The sequence below is a fragment of the Crocodylus porosus genome, unplaced genomic scaffold (assembly GCF_001723895.1).
Source record: "Crocodylus porosus isolate Cpor-Errol unplaced genomic scaffold, CroPor_comp1, whole genome shotgun sequence".
In the NCBI taxonomy this organism is placed as follows: Eukaryota; Metazoa; Chordata; order Crocodylia; family Crocodylidae; genus Crocodylus; species Crocodylus porosus.
In genome coordinates this window covers 26,842,237-26,861,824 of record NW_017728918.1, presented here as the reverse complement: position 1 = coordinate 26,861,824, position 19,588 = coordinate 26,842,237, and the positions used below count along the sequence as shown (strand labels likewise).

The window sequence follows — 19,588 nt, the reverse complement described above, 5'->3', positions numbered from 1 at the left end:
CCCCCCCCACTTGCCAAGCTGGGCAGTGTTTGGCACTGCTGCCTGTGGGCTGCCCAGCGCATGAGCTCCAGGCAGGCAGCAGCAGTCGACATTCCCTGGTACGGCAAGTGGGGGAGCCACAGCTGCTGTCGCTGCACACAGCCCTGACGGGTGAGCCCAGAGCCGGCAGGGGGCCCAGGATGGCAGCGGGGGTGAGTTACAAGTTGGTGCTGAGCATGGGGAAAAGTGGCTTCTTGCTTGCCCCGTGGCTGGTGCCTTGTGCTGTAGCTGCTTGGATCCTACATGGGGCTGGCTGTGCCTGCTCCAGACAGCCCCGCATGGGCTGTGAGTGGCTGCAGGAGGGAGCACCGGGAATGGGGCAGGCGAGGGGATGTTTTTCCCTGCACTCAGCACCAGCTTCTTCCCTGCTGGCAAGTAGGGGGGTCAGGGCTGTGAGCTGTCCCCCACCTATACCGCGGGGCTGGAGGGCACTGGGAGTGAGTGGGAAGGGAGTCAGTGAGAGCATGGGGCCCGCACCAGTGTCCCAGGGCCAGTGCCGGCCGGGCCCAGAGCAGGGTGGCAGGAGCGCGGGATCCCAGCCGGCAGGGGCTCTATGGCCGGGCCAGCTCCCCCCTCTCCCTGCTGGTGCAGCCCAGCTCAGCTCCACAGACCCCTGCCAGCCTGTGCTTTGGGCCCCACCTGTGCTGGCCCTGGGACATTGGTCCCAAGATGGTGACCGGGGGCAGGGCACCTGTCAAAGGGTGGGGCTACCCATGCGGCCCTCAACAGCCTGCCAAAACTGGGTAAGCGGCCCTCCCCCTGAAATAATTGCCTGCCCCTGACATATGAGGAAAGGCTAAGAGAGCTAGTTTGGAGAAGAGAAGATTGATGAGGGATTTGATCACAGTCTAAAATACCTGACGAACGATTACAGAGAGGATGGAGATGGACTTTTCTCAGTGGCCATAGGGCAGAAGCCTAGCGGCAATGACCTTTAACTGCAGGAGAGGAAATTTGGGTTTGAGATTAGGAAGAGCTTTCTGACTATAAGGATGGTCAAGCATTGGGACAGGCTACCTGAGGAAGTTGTGGAATCTCCATTCCTAGAAGTTTTCAAGAGCAGGTTGAATAGACACTGGGCTGTGATGGTTTAGTTAAGGATGATCCTTCCTTGAGCAGGGGGCTGGAGGTCCATTCCAGCCTTACTTGCCTACCTTGCTTAAGTCCCTGAAAAACACAACCCTTTTAATACAAAAGGTGGCAGTTCTTTTATTCCTTTCTGCTTTTTTATAAGTTAGTCTTAAGGCTAAGATGACAGTGTGCAACAAAGTAGATGCATTAGCTGTTTTTCTTGGTTTTAGCAGTGTAAATAGGATTGCACTTTGGTGTCTGTTAGGTGGAGTAGGATCTGGCCCTTAGAGTACTTCAAAACTACAGACCTTTTAATACTACTCATTTTTGTCATTCTGTGGCTGTTAGTAGATTATGATTTTTAAGACACTGAATCTTTGATGAGAAAACGGTATAAATAAGCTTTAGGCTCTCCATATTGCACCTTGTGGTTATTATTAAGATTCCTTCCACTTTTTTTCTTAATTACCCCCTTCCTCCTCAAATCTGAACAATCGGCTGAACAGCTTTTAGATGCAGTATCTCACTTTTTCTTCCTAAAAGCCTGTATTTAAAAATTTAGACCTCAGTCAGCAAAACACTTAATTGCATAGTTAAATCCAAGCTTTTTCATCAGACAGTTGAACTCCTGAACATGTACTGTAAAGTCAATTTAGTTTTTGCAGAAGAGAGGTGGAGTGGTCAACTTGAGGTATAACTTAGAAAACTGATATTGTATTTACTTAGCATAGTTTTGCAGTCCTGTATGCATATTAAGTCTCTTAAGCTTTAAGAAATCGGCACTTTAGTATCACATAGTCAAAGGTGGTTATAGATTTAAAGCAGCAGTTCTCGATCTTTGTGGACTTGAGGCACCCCTCTATTACGTTTGTGAATTGAGCAGCACCCAAGTTCAAAAACTATATATTACAGTGCTTACCTCCTTGCAGAGAAGCTAGGTAGTGGGGTGGGGGATCAGCCAAGCAGGGACAAGTTTATCCCTCACACCTTGCAGTGCCTTTCAGAATATCTGACAACACCAATGAGTACCATGGTATCCTGGTTAAGAATGACTGGTTTAAAAGGCACCATGCACAATATTGTGAAAGCAAAACATGCTAAATATAAATATCCTTATGGAAAAGAGCACTCTTAACTAAGCCCAGGAATTTGAAGACAGTAGTCAAGTGTCATGACTCAGTGTCATAGGCATAAATCAAGAGGAACACCCTTGATGCTTATGAAGTTATGCCAGTGTTAAACTGGTATGAAAGGAAATGACATCCCACATTTTCTATACAACTTAACTTGAAGGGGATGGAGTAGGGGATTATAGTAGGACCTTTAGGGGGATGTACCATTTTGGTGACACAGCAATAACGCATTTAATTTACACCGGAGTCATCTGTTTCTCATTAAATAGCCCTCCAAAATTGGGGTGCATATTTTAAATAATGAGGCTGATTTCTATGCCACAGTGGAGGCATGGGGGCACTGGAATGGCTGTCGGGGGCTCTACTCCCTTCCTAGTTTCAGGAAGGAGCAGAGCCACTCAGCATCACTTACTTTGCTACCTACATCTCCACAGTTGCATGTTTAGTTCTCACAGCTGCTGCTAAATTTACAGTCACTTTTGGCTGAACTGCAAAGACCAGTTTGGCAGTGGCTATGACGTAGGTTTAAAACTTTGTCTGTGGAGCTGCAGCTAGAGGGGGAGTTGAAGAGTGGATTTTGCCTGTCCTGTATTTGGCTAGCATTCAGCCTTGGTAAGCATGTACTCTGGCAATTAAGAATTTTAGGACTGTGGTTAGCAGCTTTTTCCAGATGCAGGCTGAACATCAGGTCAGAGGTGGGTGAGCAGGTGGGTGCTAGGACATGCCCACAGCCAGTGCTGCTCTCTGTGGCAGTACAGGGAGAGTGTCTGCAGCCAGAAACCCTATCCCCAAATGTTGCTGAAACCCCACATGCATGGGCTGAATCCAGTGGCTTTGCAGACCTGAATCTAGCCTATGGACTATAGGGTGCCAGTCCTTGATCAGGAAAGTTTTTTTCCTTTTCATTCTGCCTTCCCAAAACAAGGTACATGTCTTTGCAGGCTTGTGGTATTTGAGTTAATATGATGATAATATTCTTGAATTTTACTCTGCGTGTGTGTGTGTGTGTGTGTGCGCGCGCGCGCACGCGTGTGTGTACTAGTAAAATGTAATATTTGTAATCAATTCCCCAATATATTTTTTGTTAGCTGGCATTAAAAAAAAAAAAAAGAAAAAACAATTGCTCTTATGTGTGTTTCATCTTAGGAGCAAGATGAAACTGCACTTCACCTTGCAGTTAGATCGGTTGATCGTACTTCTCTTCATATTGTTGACTTTTTAGTACAGAATAGGTAAGTTTACTTTAAGTTATTTAAATGCTGCTTAACACTATGTTGTATTAACAATTACCATATTTTCTTGAGTTGGATATGCACCTTTTTTTCCAACAGCCAACTGCTGGAAATTGGGGTACACATTATAAGTAAGTGCATATGGTAACAGCATACCATTTGCAGCATATGCTGCTTAAGCTTCTTGTGGGAAAGCAAAAGTAACTCTGCACATGATCCAGAAAAAGCAGAACAATGAGCAGGCTCAGGTTCCTGCTACTCAGTTCATAGACCATAGAAGACGGGGCTGGAAGGGACCATACGAGGTCATCTAATCCAGGGGAGGGCAATTATTTTGGGCAGAGGGCCGCTTACTGAGTTTTGGCAAGCCATTGAGGACTGCATGACAGGCAACCAGGGACAGATAAATATTAATTTTCTAAAGTTTTTAGGGGTCCTGCGGGCCAGATAGAATGGCTTGACGGGCTGCATTTTGCCCACCCCGATCTAGTCCAACCCCTTGGACTACAAGACAAGATCTTTTTTTCTTCATTCTGCCTTTCAAAAAAAAAGATGTGCATCTTATTCCAGGGCATGTTGTTTATTAGAAGATAGGGTCATTTCAATTTTGATTTTAACTTAAAAGTCTGCTTTTAAAAATCTAGTTATCTAAGCATCTCAGTTGTGAGAGGCATATTAGCATGTGGTTGGAAATGTAATTGTAACCAACTTTTTTTTTTTACCAACAGCGGCAACCTTGATAAGCAGACTTGTAAAGGTAGCACTGCTCTGCACTACTGCTGTTTAACTGATAATGTTGAGTGCCTCAAACTGCTGCTGAGAGGGAAGGCTTCTATTGAAATAGGTAAAAGGTTTATGTCTGCTTCCATTTTATATTTATACTACTGCTTGTAGATGGTCTCTGACAAAGTGTAACAGCGATAAATGTAGTCATGCAACGTCCACATTTTCTTCTATCATGTTAGCATACCCCAGTGTATATTATCCATTTTCTTTTCAAAATGATGAAAATACTGATTTTGCTTGGTTCAAGTTTAAATAAAGGTTTATGTTTATTTTAAACATTTTTTTAAAAATACCAGCTAGTTAAAATTTTCTCATATTTATCTGATCTTCTTTAGCTGTATATATATATAATGGAGCTTTCCAGAAACTGCAACATTTTAATATGAGGCACAGCAAGTTATTGCCACTGTGAGGAGATTAACCTGAAGGAAAAAGACCATTTGTAGGAATAAATTCATTTAGTTTATGCATTACGTAATTGCGGGTTTTCCTTGTCTTTAATAATGTGTATGTCACTTATGACACATAACAGCATAACTTTCTTTTCTTACTGAAATATGTAGCCAATGAATCTGGAGAGACGCCACCTGATATAGCTAAACGCTTAAAACATACACACTGTGAAGAGCTGGTAAGTTTTTTACTGTTTGGTAGGCTTCTAATAAACAGAATTATTTCTGAATTTTTAATAGTGTACAGCTGTATATTCTGTGAGTATACTGAATATTTTAAAACTAGAATTCTGGCAAGAAAGACTAATGGATTATGTCGTCTTAAGTAAAATCTGGATTTCTTTTTAAAGAAATTTTGGATACCTTGTGCCTCTCTGTGGCGTTGGATGGCTTTGTGATGGGTAATATCATATGTAGATCTTGTCTTCTGCCACCACTTTGAATCTTGCATAGGCTGGTAAAACCTGGTTTAGAAAGATATCAAGTGACTAAATAGGAGTTTAGTTTCCTAAATTCCATAGAAATCTGTTTGTAGGTGGGTGCCCAAGTAACATTGTGGATCTGGGCTGTAGAGCTAGTGACCTAGGGGAAATGAATTGTTGCAGTCCCATACCACCTTAGCGAGGTGTCCATCATTTCAAATCTTCTAATGTGGTTAACTTCCTTTATTCAGCTATCAAAGCAGCCAGGCTAGTGACCGAAGGAAATGAGACCCAAATTATCTTTTCATTTGACTGGTTCCCTTTGTAATATAATTAAGGCGTACTGGTGGGTAGTGAAATGGCAATTTGCCGTTGGCTTGCTTGCTCTGTAACTAAACAGAAGACTTCACTACTGTTCAAGCCTATCTTCAGGAAATATAAATACCTGACATTTATATTGGGAGGCAAATAATCTTTGCACTTTAAAAAGACAGAATTTTTTTTTCCATACCCTTGATGAAATGGTATTTTAACTATTCATAATTGCTGTTCGTGGCATTGTTGTTAAAAATATGTTTTTCTTTAGCTTACACAAGCATTATCTGGAAGGTTTAATTCTCATGTGCATGTAGAATATGAATGGCGGTTACTCCATGAAGATCTGGATGAAAGCGATGATGATGTGGATGAAAAATTACAGGTTTGTGTCTAATACTATATACAGGCATACCTCGGAGATATTGCGGGTTCAGTTCCAGACCACCGCAATAAAGTGAATATCACAATAAAGCCAGTCACACGAAGTTTTTGGTTTCCCAGTGCATATAAAAGTTATGTTTACACTATACTGTAGTCTATTAAGTGTGCGATAGCATTATGTCTAAAAAAAAAATGTACATACCTTAATTAAAAAATACTTTATTGCTAAAAAATGTGAAGTGAGCAAATGCTGTTGGAAAAACGGCGCTGATAGACTTGCTTGACGCAGGGTTGCCACAAACCTTCAATTTGTAAAAAAACCGCAATATCTGCAAAGCGCAATAAAGCAAAGCGCAATAAAACGAGGTATGCCTGTAGTCACTTTTACTTTCTGGTAGGATGTAGAATACTGCAAAATTTAAAATGAATAATGAAATGAAATTGCATTTCCAGCTTATTCCCTGAATTATAGTTTATTCCTCATTCTCTCCCTCCCTTCCCCACCCCACTCTGGTTTTTGAGTTTACTTTCGGGAGCAGATGGTGTCTTAAAGGTGTGAATGAGGGCAACTGAACAATTTGTAGATTCTTCCTCTACCCAAATTTGTTATTTTAGTAATTGAATCATTGCCCCACCTAATTTGTTTCACTAGATCAAGAGTTTATATATCCAGGACACAAAGCAGAAGCCAATATAAAAGGCAAAAAAGGTGCCTCCACAAAATGCAAGCAATTAATCACAGAATCTTTATACTCTTTGTGAAGTCAGTAGCTTTGATTTTGCTATAACTTAAGTAGAGTTTTTACTTCAATGCAACAAATCCAGTGCATTAAATTTGCCAGGTTCATCCATCTTTGCAGGGTTGGGGGTTTTTGGTTCTGAATCCCCTCAGTAAAGGTAATATTGTATTTACTAGAAGCTTAGAAGATGGAATGAGTGACATTTTTAGGTGAGAAGTATCTTAATGACGTAAGAAACTGAATCCTGCTTTCAGAAATGACTTAGCCAGTTAGGGTCAGATTTTTAAAGACATTTTTAAGCACCTACAGGTGGAGACAGACACTTCAAGGGGATTTTGAAGTTCCCAGTGATTGAACTCTCATTGGAACACCAAAAACCTGTTAGGCACCTCATGAGGTAACTGTGAAACTTCCACTAGGTGTTAATCTATGTGCTTTAAGGAACTTTAAGACTTTGGAGCATTTAGGACTTAAAGCTCAGATCCTCCAAAGTATTTAGGCATCAAGCTCCCACTGTTTTCACTAAGAATATTCTGGAATAAATGTCCATTTCCTTCCCTGGAAGATCATGTCTATAAAGATACTGTCTGCGTAGGATTCTTATTCTTGGATTTTCACTCCCTTGGCACAAGAGACACGGAACTGCTTGTCACTTATTGATATTTTGACATTTGAAAGCAATAGAGTGCCATTAAGTGGGGTGTCATCCCTCTTCAGTGAATAAATGCTGCCTGCTGAATGTTTCCCTTGAGTTTCTGCTTGCATATCTTCAGGAATAAGAATTAACTAAGAACTGGGGATACCTAGGTTATTTGCTTCTGTTCTTTACCAGTTTTTGGTAAAGTTTCACAGCATGCCCTTGTCATTATGTAGCTTTATGTATAATTTTTTTATCATAATACATACAATGACTTTTTCAGGAGTGTCAAGCATATAGCTCATGGAACCCTGCAACTTAGCCCTTGGTGCTGTCCCTGGGTTTAAGCAGACACACACAGAGCATGGCGTGTGCCAAGTCAGCCCTATGGGCAGGGCCTGGAACAGACATGGCACCTGGCTTGGCTGCTCCAGGACTTGTACTACATGAGCAGGCACATGTGGCGCAAATCCCAGAGCACCTGGAACAGGCGCCCCGTTCACCACAGTCCAGCAGGGAGCCATGTAGAGTGGATCCCAGAAGCGCCACATGCAGTGCCTTCCTAGGTTATATTGCACCACATGTGGTGCCTGCTCTGGGGATGTATATACTGCAGTGGCAACCCATGCTGGTAGCTCCAGGACTGTGCAACACATGGTGACTTCTCCAGCCAGTCTGAGAACTGTGCTGCATGCAGAGCCTGCAAGCACCACATGCAGCGCAGGTCCTTCCCAGACCAGGCATTGCGTGTGGCACAATACAGCCAGGGCAGGCACTGCATGCACCATGGCGCCTGGTCTGGTTGGCCTGGGAGCTCGCTACAGGCCTCAGCTGGACTGCACTACATGCAGCGCCTGTTCTGGCAGGTCTAGGATCCAAGCCACATGCATTTTGGGTTCCAACTGGCCAAACCTGTTACTGGATCTGGTGTGTTGGGGAGAAGGGAGGGGTCTGTGGGCTCAGCTGTCCTGCAGGGACAAGTAAGTTTGATACGCCTGGACTACATTGCTTTTCTTTGTACAAAGAGCATTGAGAGCGTCTAGTGAAAAGAACTGCGTAGGAATGGAGCAACATGGTAGTCATATTCATGTTGCTACATAGACTTATCTTTTTACTTAAGCAAACCTTGCTGCTAGCCTGGTACATTATGATTTATACCTGATGTATTCAGGCATTTCTGCCATAATCAATACCCTGGTTTTTTCTTGTTCCATTTATCCTTGTAGCTCTGGTGCCACTTGCCTTGGTATCGTGTTTTTTCAGTTCTGTCACCTCTTCTGTTTTTTGGCTGGACTTCAGCTCCACCTCTGAGGAAATCATTTGGTACTCAGCAGTGAGGTTAAAATAATAAAACTAGTATTTCACTGCCCACTATTAATAGGCTTATACTACTGGGACTTTTGAAAGAAGATTAAGGACTATTAATCACAGACTAATGTCTGTTAGTACATTGACTGTGCTGCTGAATATTGTTGTTGCGTTTAGGTTTGCCATGCGCCATGTCAGAATTCTGTTTACAAATGACAAGCTGTCAAATAGAGTTATCTGTAAAGAAGTCAAATAGTTTTTGTAATTACTGGTCACAAGGGTCGCTTCTCAAGTTTTGTTTTTTAAAGTTGAGACGTGTGTCAAAAGTGAATGTAAAATAATAGAAAGGAGAAGGTTTCAGACTAAGTGAAGGTGTGGTTTAGTATAATTGGCTTCCAATAATGACTTTTATATGTATTTTATAACCAGTCAGGGTGTTGTGCATTGATAGTTGTATTTGATTAATCCAGTCTAATCATAGGATATATTCTGAGGAAAATAGCTCGCTTGTTCTCTGTACTATTGGTATAAATGTGTATTTAGCATAAATACTAATGCTCTAAATGGCTCTTTTAACATTCACACCCACAGTTCACCAGCTGTGTGTTGATCTAACCTTATTTCTAAAGGCACATTTGTATTTTCTGAGCTATGGAATGTTACGAATACAATTTGGTCATGTGCTGTGCATACGAATCCTCAACTGTATCTATTATAATTATTAGAGCACAATAATTACAATGATTATCATTACAATGAGAAAAATAATGCTGAAGTTTATATAGCAAACAGATGACATTCTGCAAGACTCAGAGTAAACTAAATAGGGCACTTTTGCTTGTGTGCGTGGGCTGAGCAACATTGTCCCAGCTGTCCATCAGTCATGTCCCTGAACTGAACTGGTTTGTCCCTTAGCAAGCTAATGAGAGGCTTGGGCTCATACTTGCTATGGACTGTTGATAAAATTTTACCAACCCATTTTCAAAAGCATATTCGTTGTGTAGGAGCACATTTTTCATTGGGCTTATTAGGCTGATCAGTCCCACAGAGATTTTTTTAAATTCAGACCAGGATTCAGATTTAGACCAGGATTCTGTGTCAGAATCTGACCATGATGTTCCTGCATCATAGCAAATGCTTGAGCGCAATCATTTTTTGTTTGAAATGCAATCTAAATTTAAAACTCAGTGTATACAGTTGTTTTGTAGTCCAACAAAGAAGAGAGAACAGCTTGAAATCTGCATCTGTTTTCAGGCAAAATGCTTATAAATGGAATTAAGCTTTTCAAAATAAAAATTCTGACCATCAGGACTTGGAGCTTTCTAGAAGTGGTTTAAACCTTTTTTACAAAATAAATCTAGTCCATATGATTGCCAAGGTAACCTCCCATATGTGAAATGAGTGTAAGCTAATGCAGTTCTTCCACGGAGGCCTAGTCCCTACTTACCTGTCTCCGGCAACAGACATCAGTAATCGCCACCCAGCTACCAGAACGTACATAGTTACAAGCCTCTACTAGGTCCCTTTCGCAGCAGCTGTGCTGTCACAGTGTGGCATGCACTCTCGGAAAAGGCCATGGCAACTGGCACAAGTGAGGGATTGTCTATGTGCCCCTTGTGCTCGCTTGCAGACAGTGGCAGAAAGCTATCACTTCTGATACAGTACTCATAAGATGCCAAGAGTGAAAAGAGTTCAAAGTCTTGTAAATAGTGCTGCTTCTGCAAAGAAGTCTGATCAGTTGTGCAGTGCTGTTTGGTAAAAATTTGAGTAGTTGTAGGTGACCTTTATTTTAGTGGGCAAATTGAAAACAAAGGCTAGATCAGAAGCCTCTCAGTAGCCAGGAGACTGAGAATGATTACTGCTTTTCCTTCCTACTAGCCATTAAAGCCTGAGGAGCTTTTGGCTTAGCATTAATTTTACTACATGGTGTCTCATATAAAAGATGGAACAAAGTTCAGTGAGACCAGCCTGGCAAGACTCTTAGTAGTTTGCAGTATGAGGCAGTGTCTTGGCATCTGGTTGCTGCCTCTGGTCAATTGAACAACTCCCCTTAAAGTTCTGTCTCTATCTAGTAGCTTTAGCTTTCTGGCTGTTAGGTATTGGGCCTGGATGCTGGAATCAGATGGAGGAGAGCTACATTACTGACTCACTGTATGACTTTGGGTACATCTTATTCTCTCTGCACATTTGTTTTCACTCATTTTTTTTTTTGTAGCCTTGTCTGTTTAGATTGTAATTACTTGTGGTAGGGACTCTCTTACTATGTGTTTGTATAGAGTCTAGCACAGTGGGATCCCAATTTCAGCTGGGGGCACCTTTGTATTACCATAATGCAAATAGTAAGCAGGTGGTGGTGATTATGATGAGAACAAAACGACACCATAAAAAATGCAGGAACATATGCTATGAGATGCAATAGAAGAGGTAAGGGGAACACCATTGGAGCAAAGTTGGTACCAAAAAACAAGAGATTAAGGAGAGAAGTATTAAACTGCTTTTTAAAAGCATTGCAGAGTAGAGTGAATTAAATGAGACAATTTTGTTAAAATTAAACACAGACACAAAAATCAGTGCACAAGAGTTCTTTGTTCCTTTAAAACTGCAAGAGGGGAATGTGGCTTTACTGGGTAGGTTGGTTGGGGTGGTGGTGACATAAGTGCAATATCTTTCAAGATGTAATAATTTTAAACTTCTAACTAGCATATGGTAGTTAGTCCTGCTAAATATATTTAAAGCAAGTAGCATAATATCAGCATGTAATCTTTTGTTGTTTTTAGCAACCCAGCCCTAATCGGAGAGAAGACAGGCCTGTCAGTTTCTATCAGCTGGGATCAAACCAACTTCAGCCTAATGTAGCATCTTTGGCACGAGATGCAGCAAATATTGCTAAGGATAAACAAAGAAGTTTTATGCCTAGTATATTACAGAATGAAACCTATGGAGCAATACTCAGTGGTAGTCCACCTCCCATTCAGCCTGCAGTACCTGTTACAACAAGCGCACCTCCCCTGCCTCCAAGGAATATTGGCAAAGGTACTAACACTGGAAAATATAGTATTTTAGAAGAAATGGGATCATAATATTTTTTTCTTACGTTTTGAAGATTTGTTTTACAGTTCCGTTGCACAGGTAGGTATTAGAGCTATTTTTGATGACTTTTATATTTGAGATGAATCGGCAGAACATATTCCAAGCTTGATTTTCATTGTACATGGTAGTGAAGGAAAAAAGTATTCTGCATTGTGCTTTTGCTATACAGAACTTCTATACATGCAGAACTATTCTGCTATACGTGTCTACAAACAATTGATGAAGCTCACAGGCACTTATAAGAAGTGAGTAACAGATTGGGTGATTTAAAACAAAAAGAGCCTTCTGCATATGTGCCATCTTTCATTACATTTTGCTTCATGAAGGTTTCCGACTCTCAGGTAATTTTAATCAGTTTTGAAATTCTTTAAGTATCTAGCTTGTGTAGTAATATTTCTTCTTTAAAATGCCTGGACAGAGGAAAAGCATGCTGCATAATGTGAAAGAAGTTTAACAGTGATAACCTTGCAGAGACTTTTCTGAGATGTGTCCTAGGAAGTGTTGAAATGAAAGTAAAATATAAACAGTATGACAATTTGGGTAATTGGGTAGTTGAGGGAGTTGGTAACTGGTCAAAACTTAAAACTGTATCATTACTCATTATCAGGGATGCTGGCTTTCCCTGATAAAAATTGCAAGGTCTCTGATAAAAAAAAAATAAAAAAATTGCAAGTTCCCTGATAAAAAACCCCAAACCTGTGATTTAAAATGAAAGGCCTCTCACTTCTCCTTCCCCCAGTCCCTCCCTGGCCTTACTAGTGCCCCCTCCTCCCCCAGCCCCCTGCCCTCAGCAGGAAGTGGCAGTGGCTGCTGCAGTGAGCAGAGCCCAACTCCCCACTGCTGCATGCACTCCTGGGGGGCAGCAGGGACCTGTGCCCCCCAGATTTGTGCATGGGGTGGGGTCAGGCACAGGCTGCCTGCTGTGGGCTTGGGCTCCTGCGCTGCTGCCATCCACAGATGAGCCACTCATGGTCCCATCCTGCACCAAGGCCCTGCAGCTGTGCATTGCGGCCCCAAGCCCCATGCACTGTCTGGCTGAACAGCAGCTTCAGCCCCAGGCAGGCCCTGCCCTTCCCAACTCCCTCCCTATGGGGGCCTCAACCCCTCCCCCCCCAGCTATGGAAGCTGCTCTTCATGTGCATATATGTAAACGTGGTGCGCCCTGCCTGGCAAACCTCCTCCCGCTCCCTCCCACCCTCTTGCAGACTGGAACTCTGCCAGCCTGCAGAGAGCTGTTTGCAAAACTACAAAATTCATGAGTTTGTCCTGTAAAATGAGAAATCCACGTCTGCCTCTGATAAAGGGTAAAATCTGCAGTTTCCTCCATTTTTCCATGGGAAAGAGAAAACCCGGATCCCTGTTTATTATTCCTTTTTCAGAAGGTCTGTGTAAAATTAATAGGCCTCAGCCCTGTTCATAGGGCTTGTAAGTAATACAGATACTTTTATTACAAGAACTACTATTACAGCCAAGGCTGGACTTCCCTCTTACTTTAAGATATAGATCATGGTGATGGGACAGCCTGGAGAAATTTTTCAGTGCCTGTCTTTATATGTTGCACTTGTTTGGTGAATAAGAATCTCTGTCTTTTATGCCTTCAGCAATCTAGCCTCTTTCCTGAATACCAATATATTTAAAACATATAAATGCAAGTAAATACTGTTACACATATCTAAGGCCTTTTATCCTACATAAGTTTGGACTTGGTGTGTTGGGATGTGTGTAGAAGACTTATCTGCCCTGTAACAGCTTGCCCTCTGTAGGGGAAACTGTCCTTTTCTTGGAATTTGACTTTATTAACAACTAGATAAACAATAAGATAGCATAAAGTACATAACTGACTGGATACGGGAATGGTTTCTGGCCCTTTTTGGAAGTGTAAGGGTGTTACCAAAGTTAGAGTACAAGACTTGGTATAGTATGGGTTTTTATCTGGTCTGGCAAGTTGTGCAGCTGTGATATGAGCTAGCTCAGAGTTGCATAATTTTGCATTTCTTAAAAAGGATGGTAAGATACTATAGGAATGGGAGCACCCAGATTGAAATACACTTCTACTAAACAGTGGACATGACTGGTAAATTAAAGTAATGATTTTGTTCTTGGACCAAATTTTGTTTCTGAGCACCTATAGCATTTTACCCATTGCCACTTACTTAAATGACCAACATAATTTTTTTTTCTTGCCCTCACCCCCGCCTGAAACTGTTAGGCAATAGTGCAATGCTGCTTATGCCAGGAAAACATTCCTCCTGGGTTAAAATCAAAATATATTAGCAGTTGGTTTCATTAGCCTCTTTTATTTTGCTCGCCTAGTTGAATGTGTTTTTGACTTATTACTGATCTTGTTTCTTATTAGCTGCTTTTATTATTATTATTGTTGTTGTTGTTGTTATTAGACTTCTAATTTTAGAATGCTCTTCAAATCTTCTAATCCCTCTGTGCCTACACTCCATGAAAACTGATGCTTATACCTACTTCATATTTACTATATTTTTCATCTTTCTTTAATATGGTGATCACACATTCTTGAGTAGGCAAAAAGTATATGCCAATAGGCTGATTGTTTGTTCACAGAAACAGAACTTGCAATGTTTTGTAGTGACTTGGGGAGAAAGCTCTTGAGTCTTAGAATGTAGTAATTTAGTAAATTATGGTTTAGGAATCGCTTCTAAAATACAAAAGCAAGGCTATATATGTAGGTGCTGTAATTGTTGCTCCTACTTTGGGTGAAATTCAGAATTGCACTTTTATGGAAGGCCAAAATCAAAACTGATGTTACCCTTTTTAGTCAGTGATGTCCACGAACCTTCACATGAGCTGCAGTCTGTCCCTTGTAGTTTTTGGAGACTGATAGAGCTGTTAGTCAGGAGTTAATGATGGTCATACAACTCAGTTTCTGATTTCCTGTGGAGAAATCCCTGTCCTTATTACTGCTAGCTAGCGTCAGATTCATAAGCTGTGAAACAGGTTTTAAAATCACCATATTTTGTAATGCTGATCTGAGACAAATGTTTACATAGCTAAATAGTAGGCAGGGTTCACATTACATTTTGACTCTTGGTGGTGTGGGGTCTACAAAAAAAAAAAAATTGGTCTGCCCATCTCGGTGCCCTAATAAATTAGAGATACCTCCCCCCCCACTCCCCCCGGTTATGATTTTCAAATCTTATGGCGGGGCTCAGCCCCTGCCAAGATCCCCTGTAATTCAAACCCTGATAGTAGGGATGCTTTAATCAGAAACTTCTGTTGCTTTCATTCAACTGTGATTTATCTTTTTATAGTCTTCCAAAAAGGTAGTGATTTCTGTCAGTTTATATACAGGCGACCCTTGCCATTTGTGGGGTATGTTCTTGTATCCCCTGCAAATGGCGAAATCTGCGAATGAGGCACTGTGTTCATGCCCCGAGTGGCTGGTGGGGGGCACGGGTCTGGCAGTGGCGGTGGGAGCGCAGCAGCAGCAGCAGTGGGAGTGCTGCGGCAGGAGCCTGGCGGCAGCAAGCACAGAGCTCCAAAGGAGCTCCTGTAAGTGTATAAAGTGTGTTTAAAATGCGGGTTTGGCATTCGTGAATATTTGAAACTGTGAATGCCAATCCTGTGAATAGTGAGGGTTTCCTGTACTATACAGGGATGCCATTTTTAAAAAGGCAGGTGTGACACTTAACACTTCCTGTATCTATGCAGTAATAATAATAATAAAGAATTCTCTCCTTTTAGTTCAGCCTTCAGTTCTTGGCAGTGGTGTTCAGACAACTTCTTCTAACACAATGTGGAAGACTAATTCATTAGGAGTGGAAAGTATAAGCAGGCAGAGATCTTCCTCAGATCCACCAGCTATTCATCCCCCTGTGCCACCATTGCGTGTAACGTCTACAAGTATGTTCTCACTTTCCTCTGTTTTTCTCTCCTAATCATGGTTGGCCACCTTTTTCCTTTTTCACACTTCATGCTTCTGCTTTTGGTGATTTTTTAACTTTGGCCTATACTCACTCATCCAGCAATTTTTATTTCACTGTATGAATGGTCTTATCTAATATTCCAGAGGGGACTGGCTGGCATAGTGCAGTTTAACAGGAAACTCTTTCTGTTACAAGTTTTCTAAATAGTTGTAATTATTCATCTTGCCTTCCCTTTAATGAGATGTTTAAAAATAAAGTGTTCAAAATAATGTTGGTGCTGTACCTCTCAATGTGTCACCTCCACGTTATACTTAATTTTTCACTAGTTTCAGAAATATAGACAGCAATGTGAAAAGTTGGGGGTGATATAGTATAACAGTTTGCCAGCCTCTGGCTGAATTTCCCCAATCGAATTCTAAAAGTCTTCTCTAAAATCATGCTATAATTAAATGACCTCAGAGGAGTTCCTCTTTCAAGTACTTCCCATGGAATATTGCTCACTTAACTGAATTTCCATAAAACACAAACTGTAAATCTTTGATTCAGCAGGGAAAATAAATATGTAGTAAGTTCATCCCCATCTAGCAAAGCATTTGCAAGATCAGTTATTACAACAGTAGGGCAGTTGATCTTAAATTTCACATGCAAAGTGACATCCTTTGGATCGACTAGAGATTAAGTATGGGCCTGACCAAAAGTAATTCAGAACTACATCTAGAGAAAAGGCTGGGATACTGAGTGTTTACCTCAAAGCAAGTGCTAGAGCAAGGGTTGGGACCTGTGCTGGCCCATCAAACAGTGACTTGTAACCTATGAAGCTGGGATGCCAGTGGCAACTTGGGAGGGGGCCTGGGAGGGGCAATTGGTGGCTCGGTCCAAGGACAATTTGGCAGGGGGAGGGGAGGGGTGGGAAATCAGTGGCATTTGGCCTCAAGGGAAGCAGGTTGCAAGTGACAGACCAAGCTGCATTAATTCAGCCCACTGCTCCTAAAGGTTGCAACCCCTGTGCTAGGGAGCTGCTTCTGGTCTTGACCTCTAGAGAAAGGTTCTTATTGTGCAAAGGAAGAGTCGCTGCCATTGGATGTTATAATATTTTTTTATAAATTATGATTAGTAAAGTACTTCTCTGCTTGGAAATAAATCATGTAACAAATAAATGGTTGAGATTCTAAGAATAAAAGTTGAATAAGTAAGAATAAATAGTAAGAAAAGTTTAATTCTGCCACCTTTCCACCTTGCTTTTTTAATAGATATGCTCTCCCCAGCACCACCACCTCCAGTTGCAAAGACAGCCAGTGTTATAGAAGCTTTAAATCAGCAGTCAAAGCAAGTGCAAGCTGTTCCACAAGCTAAGCCTATACCACCACCACTGCCTCCACAACCTCCCAATAGAATCTCTCAAAAAAAGCCTTCTTCTGGGTAAGTGATGCCATTTTAGTATTTAATTCATGAACCACTGAATTTCTGTGTCCTTTTACATTGTATTAATTGCTCAGATGGACTTACGATATAGATCTATTGATTTAGTCTCCTATTCACAAATAGCAAAACAGTAGTTTTTACAGCAACATGACTGTTGCTGTCTTTCTAAGAGCACAATAAAGGAAGACTAGGAGTCTTATTTAAACTTGGAAAATAGTTTTAACATACATTTGCTATCTTTAGAACTTTTAAAGTTCTGATTTATTTTCTATATAGATGAATGCTTAATTTCTTCTAAACAGGGCTGACAAGTCATCCCCCTTAACTAACAAAGGGCAGCCTAGAGGACCTGGAACTCTGCAACAGTCTGGTAAGTTCAGTTTGGAGGCATTTTATTTATTTTTTCTTAGTGTACTATGGATATAATTTCTACATTCAGTGCAACTGGACTAAACCAGAAGCAGGAATAAGTAACTGTCTTTAGTTTTATTAGTTTGTTTCTTGTAGGTGCCTCATGTCACTTTAGCTGTTTCAGTTAAGTCCCAGTCTGCATGCCCTGATTCTACCTGATCAGCCTTCTGGGCCAAGTTGAGGTTATTGGGGCTGTACAGGTGCCCACCTATGCAGAGGAACCTGCAGAAAGAGGGCTTGTGCTCGGTTTCCTTCATTGTGTGTTGTCCATATAAGAATGGTGGGGAGAGAAACATTGTGAAGAGATCATAAAACATCATTAGAAAAAACATGGCCTTGAAATCATGTAGCATCATTTCTGACTCATCCTTTAAACCTACTGAATTTCAGACTGATGTACCTCCAAACCGTATTTTTCCTTCTGGGCAAGTAAGTTAATTGTAGTAATTTAATCTTAATAAGACACCCAGAGCAAGGTAAAGGCTTTCTGTGTGTGGTAATGCTGGAATTTCTCTTTCCATTACCTGTATAAATATTAAATGTATATATTTGTGCATTCATTGTCATGAAGACTCTTCTTCTGTACTTCCTCTTGACTGCAAAGCTAGGGGAATGTCCTCTGATTGCCTCATGTTCCTCACTCAAGGGGATTTTTCTGTATATTCTGTTGACACCAGGAATCCCACCCCTAGGCCTAGTAAAGGGGTACAGATCTGGATACAGCTTTGCAGGTAGTAAGATGAGCATATCACAATGTGTGATCCTTTTCTTTCAATGTAGGCAGGTTATAAAAAGATGGCACTCCAAAGTGAATGAAGAGAGGACGTGGAGAAGCGTTTAGTTCTGCTGATTATGTAATCTGTCTCTGGCTGGGTATTTCCCTCATTTCTATCACTGTACTGCTGAAGCTTTTAACTAACAGCCTTTAGGAGTGTAGGGGTTGTTGTACATAGGGAAGGATGGACAGAAAATCAGTTCAGGAATTAGGGTAAAGCACCTATAATGGAAAACTTGAGGGGGACAAAGGGCAATTTTTTTTTTTTTTTATAGCAAGAATGGACTGTTTTTAAGAATATGATGGTTGCCATATATAAAAGGATCTCACACCGATGTGTTGACTTTGCTACCTGCAAAGTCTTATCCAGATCTGTATCCCTTTGCTAGGCCTAGGGGTGGGATTCCTGGCCTCAACAGAGTAAATAGAAAAATTCCCCTGAGTGAGGAACATGAGGCTATCAGAGGACATTCCCCTTGTTTTGCAGTCAAGAGGAAGTATGAAGTGTCTGTATATAAAGACACATATCTATATCTATCTATATATACAAACATGTCCCACTTGAAATTGTTTTGCTTGCTTTGAACAGGAGAATCTACCTGTGCATCTGAAGCTCCTGTACCACAAACTGGTTCTGCAGCTAACACATTGACACAGATCCAACCACCAGCACCAATGCCAAGGAAATCACAAATAGTAAGTAGGAGACAGGTCTATGTCAGGTTAAAAAGTTGCATTGGACAGTGAATAATGGAAATCTTGATATAACTTCTCATATATGTTGAAGTAAAAACAAGCTATAAAACTGAACTGTAATTAAGACTCAGCCATTGTTGTTTCATTAAATATGCACATTTTGGAATAGGTATTTCTGAAATGTTGCCTTTTTCTGAATTTCCTGATTGGTTTATATCTGATTTAAAGTAAAAACAATTGCAGATATAGTGATAGGAATGTTTTGCCATTTATAAAATACCATGACTTGATTTATTTTGTTGATTCTGCCCAGCGAACTGCAGTATTACTGTCGTTGCACACATTCCATTTCATTTTGAAACCTCAGTAAAGTAGGTAATGAAAACGTGTCAAAAAGATTGGGAGTGTATTTATTTTTACTATGTGTAGTAATAACCTTCCATGCAGCTAAATTAAGTGGTATCATTCTGTAGTTCAGGAACATTGATGTTAACATGTATTGGTGTTAGTGCATGTGTTCACTCATGTATGGGATGAGTATCTCTGAAGGTAAATAAATTGCAGTACAAAAGATGGTGAGCTTACAGCCTGAAGCATTAGGGTAGGGTTCCTTACTCTGGGAATGACCTGCTGAGAGAACCATTTCACATCTCTGCATCTCTTTTTCCTCGCATCTTTTTAGTCGTGCCTATTTAGACTGTAAGCTGTTCAGGACTGAGACTATTTCTAAATCTGTGTACAGGGCTCACACAAGGGACACAGGCTGTCCAGCAGGTGTC

The 19,588-nt window shown here is 41.1% G+C and overlaps 1 protein-coding gene across 3 annotated transcripts in view; it reads left to right on the top strand.

Annotated features, from left to right (window-relative positions):
- Positions 1-19,588, top strand: part of ASAP2 (ArfGAP with SH3 domain, ankyrin repeat and PH domain 2) — a 112,817-nt gene that overhangs the window by 86,420 nt on the left and 6,809 nt on the right. For 2 of the 3 annotated variants that reach the window (XM_019537417.1, XM_019537416.1), the window contains 9 exons: positions 3,390-3,475; positions 4,204-4,319; positions 4,825-4,892; positions 5,722-5,835; positions 11,297-11,552; positions 15,324-15,482; positions 16,756-16,924; positions 17,230-17,297; positions 18,703-18,809. In XM_019537417.1, the coding sequence (XP_019392962.1) occupies positions 3,390-3,475; positions 4,204-4,319; positions 4,825-4,892; positions 5,722-5,835; positions 11,297-11,552; positions 15,324-15,482; positions 16,756-16,924; positions 17,230-17,297; positions 18,703-18,809 (1,143 nt within the window). The remainder of the gene's footprint in view (positions 1-3,389; positions 3,476-4,203; positions 4,320-4,824; positions 4,893-5,721; positions 5,836-11,296; positions 11,553-15,323; positions 15,483-16,755; positions 16,925-17,229; positions 17,298-18,702; positions 18,810-19,588) is intronic. The other variant, XM_019537418.1, reaches the window with a different exon arrangement.